This window comes from Chelmon rostratus, chromosome 11 (assembly GCF_017976325.1).
Source record: "Chelmon rostratus isolate fCheRos1 chromosome 11, fCheRos1.pri, whole genome shotgun sequence".
Classification (NCBI taxonomy): Eukaryota; Metazoa; Chordata; class Actinopteri; order Chaetodontiformes; family Chaetodontidae; genus Chelmon; species Chelmon rostratus.
Window position 1 is genome coordinate 19214190 of NC_055668.1, and position 14415 is coordinate 19228604.

Genomic DNA, 14415 nt, shown 5'->3' on the forward strand with positions numbered 1-14415 from the left:
CTGAATGACTATCTTATCTGAGTTTTTCTTATGAGTGTATGTTGATATGTGTGATTTTGTGTGTGTGTGTGTGTTTATAGGCATATCACTCAGGTTGTGGGGACATAAATCCATTTTCACAGCCACATTGTGGGGACTTGCTGTATTTATGGGGACAAAACTCAAGTCCCCATAACATGAATCATTAAATTTTGGGGTTATGGAGAGGTTTAGACAAGTAGTGGTTGTACTTATGGTTCGGGTAATCCTCTAAGACATGAATATAAGTCTACGTAATGTCCCCAAAAGTGATGGAAACACAACTTTGTGTGTGTGTGAGGGGGTGTGCAGGGGGTTGCAGCAGAGCGGTTTATGGGTAAGTAGTACTTGGGGGCCCCCCTCTCACAGAGACACACAGATATTCAAGTTCGAGTTGCGTCGCCTTTTGTTTTCAGGAGGGGGAGGAGGGTGCAGTGGGTGGCTGGATGGTTTGCTGGGACACTGTGCCCCCCGATTTTCCCAAAAAAAATACCCCCCCCCCCCTTTTTTTTTGCCTCCCTCCCGCAGCCCTCCCTCCCACCCCGGCCAGTGTAGTGCCACTGTATTGTCTGCTCGCAGGCGGGCCGCTTGTTGCTTGCCTTCTGTCCTGCTGTGCTGAGTGCCTGACAAAGGGGCTCTTTTAAATATGCAGACAATCCTCGATCACTTACACACACACACACACACACACACACACACACACACACACACACACGTTTGTCCCTGCTTTCCTCTTTCTCTCTCCGTCAATTCTTCCGCAGCTAGACCTGGCCTGGGAGTGTTTCCTTTTTCACAGGGAATCAACAAGTCTCAGACATGAAAAGGATGCAGAAGGCTTTTCTCCCCGTCGGCGCGGCACAAACTCTGAATGAGTTGCTTTATGAACTGGGCGTCTTGTCAGGCCTAAAAGCTGACATCGTGTTTGTTGTGGGCTTTGCTGCGGAGCTTTGTTCTTATTCTATATGTAACAAGCTTAATTGTTTAGGCACGACAAAATCCATACTGAAAGATGCTGTTTGTTGTGACATAAAAACAGCAATTCTTCACTATTTTGCACACATCATGCAGAAACGCACCGCAACAAGAAGCTAGATGTATGAACATGTGTGTCAGACTGAGCTTTCCAATGGAAACAGCTGTCTTGAGCTGATTTTGGAAGTTGCAACAAAGTTATGGCGGCCATTTCCTCAGCCAAACCTGCAGATGTCAGTTTAGAGAGACGAGCTGGAAACCGCTTTGAAAATATGGCACAACAGTCAAACATCAGCACGCTTTGATTCCACGACACTCTTCTTCTTTATCTCCTTCTCCGCTCCTCCTCCTCCCCCGCCCTCCCTCTCCTGGTATGGGAGCCCTCCTTGGCAGCTTGGCAGAGGCCGCTCCCTCACGCTAAGCAGCAGAGAGCAGGGGCCCGGGCCCCAGACAGGAGCCCAAGCTGGTCTCAGCCTCCCAACATGTTGAGCTGGCCTGCCTTGGGCACAGCCAAATGGTTCTGCAGCTGCCCCTTTGTCCCCCTTCCTTAAGTAAACAAAGGACAGAAACAAATTAATGACCTACATTCACAGCAAACCTCGCACGGCCTCCTCGCACTGAGAGAGAGAGACAGCAGTTGTCTATAAGCAGATGTTCACTTACAACGCTGCAGATTGCAATTAATGATCACCAAGCAGCGCATGACCAAAGGATAGGATTGTTTTATTTTCCACAGCAGCTATCATGTCTGCTGTCTGTCTGAAATGCAGATGGAAAGCAGTGCTGAGAGCAGGTACCTCAAAAAACACTGACTTTTTGGAAATCATTTCAATTTCAAAAAGGAGACGTCTTCCAGAACTGTAAAATATAGAATTATGAATATATTTACGACATAATGATCGCTTGCCATCAAATGCAACATAAATCTCATCGGATGAAATGCCTGTGTGGTTACAGGTTTTAAATATTCAACGGACACCAAACTGAAATCTGTTCAACACTTCTAAGTTTCTTAAACCAATAGTAGGCATTCTTCAGACAGAGGACAATGTCATAAAGATTAGGAGTGAGCTTATCGCGTGAGTGTGCGTTGGGGGCTTACTGAAGAGACCATCTGTGGCCTAATGAACGCTGCTCCTTGGCCTCAGAGAGCAGGGGCTTTTAATGCATCTGTAAGAGCAGGTTTACTGAGCAGCAATACTTTAGCTAAAGCTGATTTCTTTGCGGGAAAACTGTACTTGAGGAGCTTTGGAATGAGGCTGTGTGTGTGTGTGTGTGCGTGTGTGTGTTGCAGGGGCTTGGATCTCAACAAGCTGCTGCACATTTTCTTCTCAGAAGCAGCCTACACCTCAACTGGTGCAGCAGATATATCAGGAGCTGTGCACACACATACACACACACATCACACACACACACGCAGTGAGTGTGCAGGCCATCATGCTGTGTCCAAGCCCGGCTCGCTGTAGAGCTTCTCACACACACAAATATGTACACACACATGCACATACACAACTTCCACCCACATCGCAAGTCACTGAGGAACAAGATGCCAAAACCTCCCGCAACCTGTAACTGTGTGTGTGTGTGTGTGTGTGTGTGTGAGCTGTAAATAAGACGTGGTCACACACCAAAGTTTCTGAACTGTCCCCATGCAAAACTGTGCTTGAAAAGATGTGAAAACTGAATATTAAGTTATCTTCGTGATTTTAATGGCAGAAGAGAAACTGTACGATGAAACAATGTGAGCAGAAACACAGATTTATTGGAGGTAAAATGACACATTATGATATAAAAAAAACAAGCCGTCGCTGCTTTTATTTCGTCCGAGCAAAAAAGAAAAACCAGAACTTCACACGCAGGCTGAATTTCAAGATTCTTATAATTTATTGCAGTTTGCACACAATTTAGAAATGTCAACAACAGCACACCAAAAAATTACAAAACTAAACACAATTAGAATTTACTCCCCTTGAGAAAAAAAAAATCAACCCAACTATGATTGTCAAAGCTAAAAATGACTAAATCTGAAAAGGGAACATAAAAGAAAAGCAAAGAAAAAAAATTTAATCTCAAGAGGGAGCAAATATATCTGAATCAAAATCTGCTTGTTTTTTTTCCCAGACAGTGATTGTCCTTTATCGAAACAGACTCATTTCACGCCCCCCCAGCCCCCCCCCCACCCTCCACCCACCAGCCTGCCTTTTCATAAACTGTCTTTGACATTTGAACATTTTATTTTTATACCTTACTTAAAAAAAAAAATTCTCCCCCCTTTGTTTTCAAGTAAGCACAGCAAAAGATGGAGATGTCTCGTCAGGGTGGTTACTTCACAGCGTCTTGAGCGGCTGACATCGCTCCCGCAACTCCACCCCACACTCACACTTCAAAAATCAAATAAAATTAAAAAAACAGCCCGGACTACAGCAGTTTAAGGCGGTCAAGTACAACCAGAGGAACATAACGGAGCAAAAAAAACAAAACAAAAAAAAACAAAAACAGCAGTAATGATGAAAACAACAGCAGGATGGAGTGAGCCCATATGCAGAGACGCTGCCAGTGAAGAAATAACGTTTTCGAGAAAAAGAAAATGAGACGACGCAGTGCAAACTGCCGCAGTGTCACCCACACTGTTGCATTGGCAAAGCCTGTAGGTGCCACCAGATGACAGGGCAGCACACGCAACCACCCCACCCACCACATGCACATCAATGGGGGCGTGCGCACACACATTTACACACACACACACACATACACATAAAGTGAGGAGAAAAGTGGAGCGTTCATTTTTCGGTGTCTCTATGTCAAATGTTTTCGGATTGTATAAACGCTTGACCGGTATTCTGAAATTATAACAAAAACAAATTTGAGTTAGAAAGGTTAAAGAAAAAATATTAAACTGATGTAGCCCCAAACCGACATTCACGTACAAAAAAAGAAGTTTTCCAATCATGTGATCAAAATATAATAAGACATCACTTTCAGATAAATTCAATAAATTGCATGAATTTATACATGATTTTAAACAACTATTTCCCAATGCTCTACAGTATCAAATACTTCCATAGCGTCAAAAATGTTTTTTTTAATAAAGGCATCTTTTCAGCAAAAAATCTGATTTTATGTCTTTAAGCTTAAAAAGGTGCATTCAGGCTTGCCAATTCTCTTCCATCGATCTCAGCGTGAGGGTCGTGTTTTAAGAGGGAAATGCACGCACACATACAGACATCGTATCACATTCACACCACTGCGTCTAATGTGAAATGCACTGCGCTGAGCCGAGGCAGGTTACTGTACTGAATCAGCACGGCACCGCTCAGCTCAGCACAGCTCGGCTCGACGTGACGCAACAGTGTGACAGAGATATCTGACCCTTCAACTTTCAGCAGGACAGCTCAGTTTCAGTTTCTCTTTTCTCTCTCTCTCCCCGTTATTCTTCACACTTCAGCCAAGTCAGAGCCACGAAGCTGCGCCCGACAGACCTGATAGAAGTCTCCAGCGAGCACAGAAAATTAAGAAATGGCTCGACCACGTCTAGAGCTGGAGAGGACGGACACATGAGAGATGGAAAACAAACATACAGCAGTGGAGAACTTTAACGCCTGAGGAGGAGCGGGAGCAGGAAGTGCTGGGTGGACATAGATCTTCAGTAGGTTAAATTGACTGGTCATAACCAAGCCACACGCTCATAAACACACACACAAACACACACACACACACACACACAGCAGAGAGATCAGTGCATATAGACACAGGCTTAAAATGCTTCATCATTTCGCTTCAACATCCGACGGAAACACATTCGGTAACATTCTTCTAGGAGCCCAGCGACAGACCTACGACGAATAGTAAAAAAAAAAAAAAAAAATCCAACTTTTCACTGTCAGAAGTGTTATGTTCAAACATTTCCCCCGATGCAAAAACCACAAATTAAAGGTTTAAGACAAAATCAAATTTTCATGCATTTTTTCCATAGTCGTGAGAATAATATTCAGTTTTCAACAGACCGCACCCTGGAGTAGTATTCACAAAGAAAAGAAAAGGAAAGCCCATTGTCAAATATTTGATCAATTACAATGTGTACAGTAATACAGCAAATTCACATTTTTATTTTAAAATATACAGGTTTGGACGTCATGCAACAACAGCGGGTCCCATTACAAAAAAAAGTAACAAAATAATCATAATAATAATCATTAATTTAAAAAAAATTGTAACGGATTAAAGTTCTAAAACTATAGCAGAACAATATACAACAACCTTAAATTAAATACCTTTTCAACAAGAGATGTTTTAAAGACTGCCAGCTACATTTAAGAAAAATTCTATTAATAACAATAATAATAATAATAATTATAATTTGTAAAGGTCTTTTCATTTTTAGAAAATACTTCAAATTGATTGGAAGTGAAAAAAGGAGGCTGTGCATTGCATGAGTGCCATCAGTTTGTCTGTCAGTCAGTCAGCTTTACCCTGAACACACAACACCAAAGAGCTTAACGAGAGAAGCGGGGAGCGCTTCGCCAACGACACCTCCATGCCAGTAGAAAATAAAATTAATACACACAAAACACACTCATACACACTCACGCAAGTCAGGTAAAATTTTTGCCAGAGTAGTGCAGTATCACACACACACACACACACACGCACACACTTCTTCAAACTGTGTGTGTGTGGCGGTATCGACTTGTGGTGATCACAGTACCCGTTTAGTGTATTGTAATGCTTTTTCACTTCAGTGTGTTCGACCTGAACTCCTGCAGTGGTGTTTGCTGTCTGGTGAACTGGGACCGATACGCTGGCCAGCGTCGGAGTGTTGTGTCTGAGATGAAACAGAGTGAAAACTCTTCAGAAAGGCGAGACATTCTCACTGGGACCCATGTCCTCAGACGCAATGAAAACCACCAAACAGAACTTATGCCAAATAAAAGTAAAAAGTTCAGAATAAAATAAAATAAAACAAAATTACCCCAAACAGCAACAACAAAAAAAACTCAGTAGTAACATTTTCATGTGCTATTAAAGTGCAATTGAATGAGATTTTGCGACACACAAGAACATGACTCACTTGAACCCCGAATATCAAACTTTGCCACCTCCCTTTCACCTCCCCATGCCTCTCTGCCCTTCTTTCACTCTCCACTCTCCTTCCCTTTATCAAACCCAGCAGTCTGTTTCTACTTCCACAGTTCCTGGGAACTGTCCTCAATCGCCCAATCCCTGACATTGGGCAGTGCCAGCGGTTCGCTCTTCACTGACAGCGAGTTGACCAGTTCGCAATGGAACTTGCGAATGTGTCGGTAGAGGTCCCCGGACTGTGTGAAGCGCCGTTCGCACCACTTGCAAGCGTGGGGCTTCTCACGCGTGTGCACCACTGCGTGGCGGCTGAGGTTGTGTGAGTATTGGAAGCTCTTGCCGCAGGTGGTGCAGGTGTAGGGTTTCTCACCGGAGTGTGTCCGCTCATGGCGCTTCAGCGTGTACATGCAGGAGAAGGTCTTGCTGCAGATGGTGCAGGTGGGCACGTTGACGTCTCCAGCGGGCTTGGAGCGGATGCCCTCCTGCTCCCTGAAGTGGGAGCTGAGGTGAAGCTGGAGGATGTGCGGGGAGGGGAAAACCTTGTTACACAGCGGGCACATGAAGATCTGGGTGTGCTGAGCCGACAGCATGTTGGACACATAGGGTAGCAGGGAACTATCCATGCTGGCCGCCTCGGCCTGGGCACGCTCGTTTTCACCCCCCAGTATGTCCTCGTCGTCTGCCGTGGCCGAAGGCTTCTCGTCCCGCTCCAGCTCTGAGGCCAGAGAGGCCTCTCGCAGGGCGGACAGGTGCGCTTCCAGGCCGAGCCTCCGCTGGGCCGACAGAGGCCCTCCGACCCCGTGGTGGGCCAGGCCCCCGTTGGTGCTGGGAACCGTCGCCTTGGTGATGCCGCTGTGCTCCATTTCGTAGTCCCCACCTCCCAGCTCTTCTTCCTCGTCTGAAGCCACACCCCTCTCCACCTTCACCCTCACAGCCAATGGGCTTTGGAGGCTGTCCGGTGTAGCTGCCCCGCTGAAATAGGACTGGTGGTGGTTACTGTGGTTGCTACCGGCAATCGGCTTGACTGACAGATCCAGGACGCAGTCAGCCGCATCGTTTGACACCCTCCTGCCCCTGTGCCCTCCACGAGAGCTCACGGAGCAGTGGGACCTCTGTGAGAGGGATCCAGTGGAGCTGGTGGGGCTGCCAGCCGGGGAGAGCAGCTTACCTCCCTCTCCCAGCCCTTCCCCACTCTGCATCTCTGCCTCGCCATGCCCTGGGCTGGTTGTAGCCATGGCTGGTGTCCCTGGTCTGTCTGCAGACGGCAGCCTCAGCCACAGTGGTCCCCCCTCGGCCTTCCCCTCCTCCTCTTCGTCACTGTGCAGCAGGTCGGCTGTAGCAGGCCGGCCTGTAGAACCATCTGATAGACTATCAGCCTTATCGGAGCAGCTGGACCCGCCATCTTCCTCTCTGCGCGTGCTGTCTGCCTCCGCCGTGGCCTTCTGCTTCAAACGTTTCTTACACACCTTGACAATGTCATACATGTGCAAGTAGCTGGCTGCTGCCAGCACATCCTCTACGGGAAGGTCCTGGAACTGCAGCTTGCCCTCATACATGAACTCCAGGAGCAGGGAAAAGGCCGGGGCTGTGACAATGTCGCTGTTGAGGTGCACCACGTCTCTCTTGTCCAGCTGGTCCTTGTAGAAGAGGTGAAAGTACATGCTGCAGGAGGCCAACACAGCTCGGTGGGCCCGGAACTGGGCATCGCCCACCAGCACCGTGGAGTCACACAGAAAGCCCTGGTGCCGCTGCTCGCTCAGACACTGGAGTAAATGTCTGCTGTGGTCTGGGAACTCCATCCTGCCGTCCTCATAACCTGCAGCCACACAGAGACACAGAGCCAGAGTCAAAGTTAGATGCATCGGATAAAGGTCTCAGCATCCACGATGTCAGACTTTAAATTTACACCTAATGTGGGTTTTTAAACAAGTTTTGCAAGATTCAAATTAAGCGTTGCACCTTTTTAAGAAAATATTTGTTGCAGCAAAGATAAATACACAAAGAAAAAAGTCAGCAAGAAATTTAGGTGAACAGCAAAACCTACAAAAGACTATTTAAATTCCAACGACAGCAGAAACTGAGAGATTCTAAGAAGAGGCAAGACGTAAAACTTCATTTCATTTGTAAAATGAAAAACGTGTCTGAGGTAAAATTCACACACACACACTGATGAGTTACACGTATAGATTGTGACATTGTTCCTATCATCACTTTTTTTGTTAACACGCATTTTCTGCACACAAATTCCACTTGAACAGACACGCACGAGAGAAGCGACAAACGGCAAGAACACGTAGAGTATGAGATGTTGAAAACAAACGACAAAGACAAGAAACACATCAGGAGAAGGTGGGTCAGTAACAACAGGAAGACCGAGAAGTAAAAAGAAGAACATTCTTAAACACTAATTTAAATAAGACAAAAAAACAACAAAACATGCAGCAAAGATAATACATATATTTAAAATCTGCTTATAATTTTTACGTATTCTATGTAATGACCTACGCACAGCCATGATTTTTTCCTCACAATCACAACATCAACTGAAATATTTCTGCTGAAATTCAAAAACACCATTCAGGTGACTGTAAAGTCATGCACACATTCCTTTGAACGACAATCCCAATTGCTCATTTTATTTATAGAATTATTTACTGCATTTAAAACAAATAAAAAGAAAAGGGGAGAAGATGATAAATTGATGGTAGCTACAGATCAGAAAGAGGAACAGTAGAGATTAAGTAATTAAAGAATAATCACTGATTCAGTTTTTACCCACAGAAAGACTTAATCTCAGGTAAACCACCAGCGACAGATTCTTCTAGTCTGCCTCTCCGTTCTCTCTCTCTGTATCTCTCTAACTCCTCTGCCTGCACTCCTGGATTGTCGCTGCTCCTACGCTGGTTATTTTTATTAACCCACTTTGGCCTGGCCTGGCACAGCCCTTTTAGGTAACCGGCTTTCAGCTGCACACACTGTCCTCACGTACACAACACACACACACACACACACACACACACACACACACACACACGTAGTACCAGCCTACCTACCAACCACCTCCACAGGCTAAGTCGAGCAGGAAAACTGGCCAATTGAAATATCGCTGTTGAAAACAAAACAGCTTGTCCCCCGTTTAACCTGCAAGCCCCGGCTTTAGGTGTAAGATTAGATGAGGGGGGGAAAAAGGCAGAAAACTTGCAGCAATGCTCTTCGGGTGTCCTTAAAAAAAAAAGATTTATCTAGTTGATAAAATAAATGAACAACTAATTAGGCAAAATTTCAGATGGCAGAAGGCAATAACGAGAATGAAATCTGTAAAATCATTAAGTCCCACCTGTTAACCAAGTCGATTTGTCCTGCCTGAGAAAATACATCGGTCCCGCTCTGCACTGTGTTAACCAAAGCAGTTAAATCACCTCATTTGAATGAAGCTAAACCAAGAATGTCGGTGTGTGTGTGTGCGTGTTGTGTATATGTGTGTGTGCTCTCGCCCTCCGGCTCGTTCAGACTGCTTTTAATGAGGGGGCTTACGGGGACAAGGGTGTACCACCTCCCACCCCACCCCCACCCCCCACCCCACCCCTCTGTCCAGCCAAACCCCTCTGCCACCTCCTCCTTACACACACTCACACACACACCATCCGTCACTCACGCACTCCTTCCCATCTGAATCTTACAAGAAAAACCCCGCACATCCGCCCCATAGTAGAAATTGCCCTCTTCCTCAACCCCCACCCACCCTCCGCCCACCACCACCCAGAAGAGAAGATTTACAGTACAATCACTGTAAGTGCCCTGCTCGTCACAGCATCAATCCTAATCCTTAAAGATGGCTAAAAATAAAGACGACGGTGGCGGCGGTGGGGAGGGAGCCATCGGCGGAGGCTCAGGAGGGCAGCGGCCCGTCGCCCGGCCCGGCCGGCAAGCCAGCCCAGGCAGGGGTCTGAGAGAGAGAGAGACACAGAGGGACAGGGAGGGAGAGGGCGAGAGAGAGAGAGGCTGGGACGGCCGGGGAGGGAGGCTTACCCACATCTGATCCAGCTGACGGGGGCCATATGGCAGCTGCTAGCCAGATAAAGAGATTAAGACTAGGAGGGAGTGCGATTACAGCTGTCTAGCCAATTCAGGCAGCTCAAATCTGCAACTTCTAAATTAGTCTCCTCTACTCCAGCCGACAGGAGGAGAAAAAAAAAGAGGGCAGAGTAGAGAGCGCACATGCTTTCAAGTAATTTTACAGCGAGTGCGATTCAACTGAAAGGAAAAAAAATGATTAGATGATGAGGACTTAATAACTGCTCATTTAAATTTTCACTTAAAGTTTGGCTTTGTTAACTAAAAAACCTGTTCATTTTTCCTTCACTCAAATTTAACTACATTTTGAAAAAATGACAAAATTTCTTTTTTCATTAACATGTTGAAAAAAAGCATTACATTTAATGATGATTTCACGACTGAGTAAACTCGTAAGAACAAATACTAAGCTCGATTTTTTAAAAACTGTTTCCTCAGCTGTAACTTTGCTTTCAACTAATGAGAATCTGAACAGAAAGCCTGACGCACACAAAATAGGAAACAAAACGCAAAACCATAGCTAAGTTTTAAATGCAGGTCTCCAGACTGCAAACTAAAAACACAGCAGGAGCGTTCCCGGACTGCAATTACCCCTCAGACAAGCAGCACCAACATGAGTTTACTACTAAAGCACTCACCAGCAGTTTCACACAGCGCTCACACTGCTCTGACACACCGGAGATCCCCACAACAAAACAAAATAACTACTCCACTACCCCAGACTCTCCGACTCTACTCACTCCATCTCTCTCAGACACACACACACACACACACAAAACAATACCTGCAGCAGTATGCATCAACTTGATTAACTCCACTGTAGCAGAATAGCTGGGCTCTCTGGCTGGGAATGGCTGTGTATCTCTCTCTCTCTTTCTTTCTTGCTCTTTCTCTTCCTCGCTCGCTCTCTCTGAATCAATGAGTGGGTAGAAGAGGAGAGAAGAAGAAGAGGGAGGCAGGCAAAAAAAAAAACACGCTGTTCAAACTGCGAGGGACAGATGCAAAGTGGAGGAGATGTTGGAGGGGGAACGAGATACCACCTCCCTCCTCCTCCTCCTCCTCCTCCTCCTCCTAACTGGCGCTGATCGGCAGCCACAAACACACACATACACAGCGTGTGCGCACACACACACACACACACAGCACTAACTCTCCCAGGCTGCCGCTGAGACTCACAATAAAGGACTGGGGAGGGGTGGAGGCGGTGGAGGGATGGAGGAGGAGGAGGAGGTGGGGTGGATGGCAGCCTGTCAGCTGCTCTGACATCATCCTCAGATGGAGATGCTACCTCCAGCTGTGCTCTTTCTACAGCCATATGCTGCCTCCTCTACACTCCTGCCACCAGACTCCTCTTTCATTCTACCAACACTAACACCACGCAACTTTGTCTTTCCGTCTCTCTTTCTCCTGTTTTCTCTCTCGCGCTGGGAAAAAATCCCCGGGTCTACTAAATGCAGTGGGATGCTGATTTGGTTTTTAGAAAACAGAAAAGAGTTTACTCACCGAATCAGACAACCACAACCACCCACTGCTACCAAAACCATCAAGAGAGAGGGAAAGTTTACAGGATATATACAGAGGTTCTGAGGAAAAAAAAACCTTTTTCTAGTGTTGTGAATTTTTTTAATCCTCCTCTGTCTTTCCCTCTACATCTCTGTCTCCTTCCAGTAACCATAAACAAAGGCCAACACAGCACATTTGCAACTGACAGACGCACGCAGCTGATATTGTTTCCCACTTCTTTACGGTTCAGCGCTGCCGCCTTGTCCTGCATTCATTCATTCACTCACTCATTCATTCATCCATCTATCTGTCTATCTATCCATCCACCCAATCGCCCCCCCTCCTCCCTGCTCAGACCCTTCGGACGACTGACAGGAACAAAAATGAAATGAGGAAACAATGGGGACAAGTCAGAAAGAAAGAACCTAATGAGTGCAAATCCTGAACAAAAGGTGTACAAGCCTTTAATAAGCCGGGGAGAAACTTATTACAAGAGCCTTATTTTACTTTCATTTTAGTGAAAGTGTGCACGTTTGAGAGCATCAGGCTATGAAATGTAGGAACAAAACTACTTTCATTTTCAATTATATTTATTTTGCGACTGTCTCTCACAGAAAATCTTAAATAAAGTTTAAAAGACTAATAGAACATGCACATGTGAAAGTATTAAAATATTGCTGCCTGCTGACGTTATACCATTAAAAAAACAAATATGAGCGAAAATGTTAGGTTTAATCAGGTTTTAACCACAGACGCACATGAATGTTGAGGAATATTATAAGATTAAACATTAAAGTTATTTTTCTTTGTTTTATAATGCGTGGTGATGATCAACATGTGAGTGTGCACAACATTTATAATTACAAACATTTCTGGATAACATAAGTGAACTTTTCCTTAAAGTTTTCCAAGAACTTCACCCCCCAAAAAAACAAAAAAAACTTAAAACTTAAAACAGGTTGGAAAATTTGGTCGACTCCAACTTCTACAATCTTTAATGAGCTTAGGTAAAAAATTCGCCCCCGCTTTTATAGTCGGACACATTAATTTATCCGACTTAAACTTTAATTAACTTCACCGCTGGAGTTTCAGTTAGCATCTTTAATTACAGTGTTAGGAAGTCGTGTCAGGCTGCTCGCCGTACAACCACTGATAGCACTATTTCTATTTCTAGTTTACTTTGACACATTTTAATACCGTGACAGCGCTGTATACGACACTTTGACTCACACAAGTCAACAATGTGATCAATAAGTTTGGCATAAATTGCAATGATATACCCCTTAAGTTCGTTTAAAGCAGCCAGAAATTGTCCAACCGCGACACCTTTATGAGCTTTGTCCCGGCGAGCGAAAATTAGCATAAAAGTCAAAGTACTGCTGACAGGCTGTGAGACTCGTCGAACAAACTGACAACACGGTGAGGTTGTAATTAATTTCTTAGCAGAAGACACAACAAACACCGAAAGAGAGAGACACACACACACAGACACACTGACCCACGCAGCTAGCTATAGCCCGATCGTGGCTAACAAAAGTAAGGCGAAGAGGCTACAATATTGAGCTATTTACAGTTGTTCGGAAGGCCCCGGTGCTATGACAACAGCTGCTAAAACACCGCGGAGGGAGAGCTAACATAGCAACTATTGGTGCGCGGAGACAACACAGTCATGCTAAGGAAGGTTTAGCTACTTTTTCCCCTCCGTAACCCACCCTCTCTCTCCTGAGCCTCCTTTAATCGGACTCCGGTATTAGAAGCAGCACTTACAGACAACACGGTCCAACGTCTTCCCCGCTTCCTCCGTCAAATCCCTCTTTTTTTTTCCTTCGGAGACAAAACTAGATTGACTTTGGACTAATTTCCATAACAGGCTGCCGAGGCGAGCAGGCGGAGGGACGGGGAGTCTAGCACTCTGCGGCGGCCAGATGTTTCCGAGCTGTTGCTGCTCAACTCGGGCTGGGAAAGGAGGCGAGTTGACTGGCACGGCGCGGAAGCCAATGGTGCCGGCGAGGAGGAAAGTGAAGGCAAATTGGAAGCGGCCCTCCAACAGAAGAGAGGGAGGGATATGTCTTCTCTCGTCGGCGTAGGTTGACACCAGGCAACAACAACAGCAGCACACACAGTGAGAAGGCAGGAAAGAAGAAGCTGGGCCAAACCAACTGGTTCTGCGAGTCAGTGAGGCGGACTGGCGCAGCGGAGAGCGAGCGAGTGGAGAGCGGCGCGGTGCGGCCTGGGTACTGTAGTCAAGCTGGAGCAGGAGGGAGGCGGAGCTGATGTGAGCAGGTGCACCACCTTGACTGGAGAAAAACACACGACTGGTTTCCAGCGGTGCTGGTTACTGCTTAGCAGTCCATTGCTGAAATAATAACAGCTTTTTGTTAGACTATTTGCTACTGTTAAAAAAAAAATTGTAGGTCTTTATTAATGGTGGAAAACAGGTGCAGCACCTGAGGTTAAAAAAACATGGTCCCCTAAAGGCTGCTGGGGTAGCTACTGTTTACAATTACTTAAAGGAGATGGCTGATGATCATCATTTTTTTTTTTTTTTTTTTGTTATTGTCACCAAATCCTATGAAAAGACCAAAACCACAATGTGTTAATAATTTCCTAAAACAGCTGGGCACTGTCGTTTTTAGCAATGCCACTCAAACAGGAGTACATGATGTACACGCTGGGAACTACTTTTAGCTGCAGATTTGGCGCACTGGTGAGTATTTACAGCAGCAGGATGTCAGCAGGACGTGGGATTGACTCAAAATAAACTACCTTGCC

General features: G+C 45.6%; 1 protein-coding gene across 2 annotated transcripts; it reads right to left on the reverse strand.

Annotated features, from left to right (window-relative positions):
- Nucleotides 1-3191: 3191 nt before the first annotated feature.
- zbtb18 (zinc finger and BTB domain containing 18) lies at nucleotides 3192-13802 on the reverse strand. Of its 2 annotated transcripts, none has more exons than XM_041947461.1 (2): nucleotides 13411-13802; nucleotides 3192-7882 (listed from the first exon to the last, which is right to left on the reverse strand). In XM_041947461.1, exon 2 carries the CDS (start codon nucleotides 7863-7865, stop codon nucleotides 6168-6170), a length of 1698 nt encoding a protein of 565 aa, XP_041803395.1. In that variant the 5' UTR covers nucleotides 7866-7882; nucleotides 13411-13802; the 3' UTR covers nucleotides 3192-6167. The 2 variants fall into 2 exon arrangements, with proteins under 2 accessions (XP_041803395.1, XP_041803394.1); XM_041947460.1 differs by lacking the exon at nucleotides 13411-13802 and adding an exon at nucleotides 10925-11029.
- Between the last annotated feature and the right edge of the window lie 613 nt (nucleotides 13803-14415).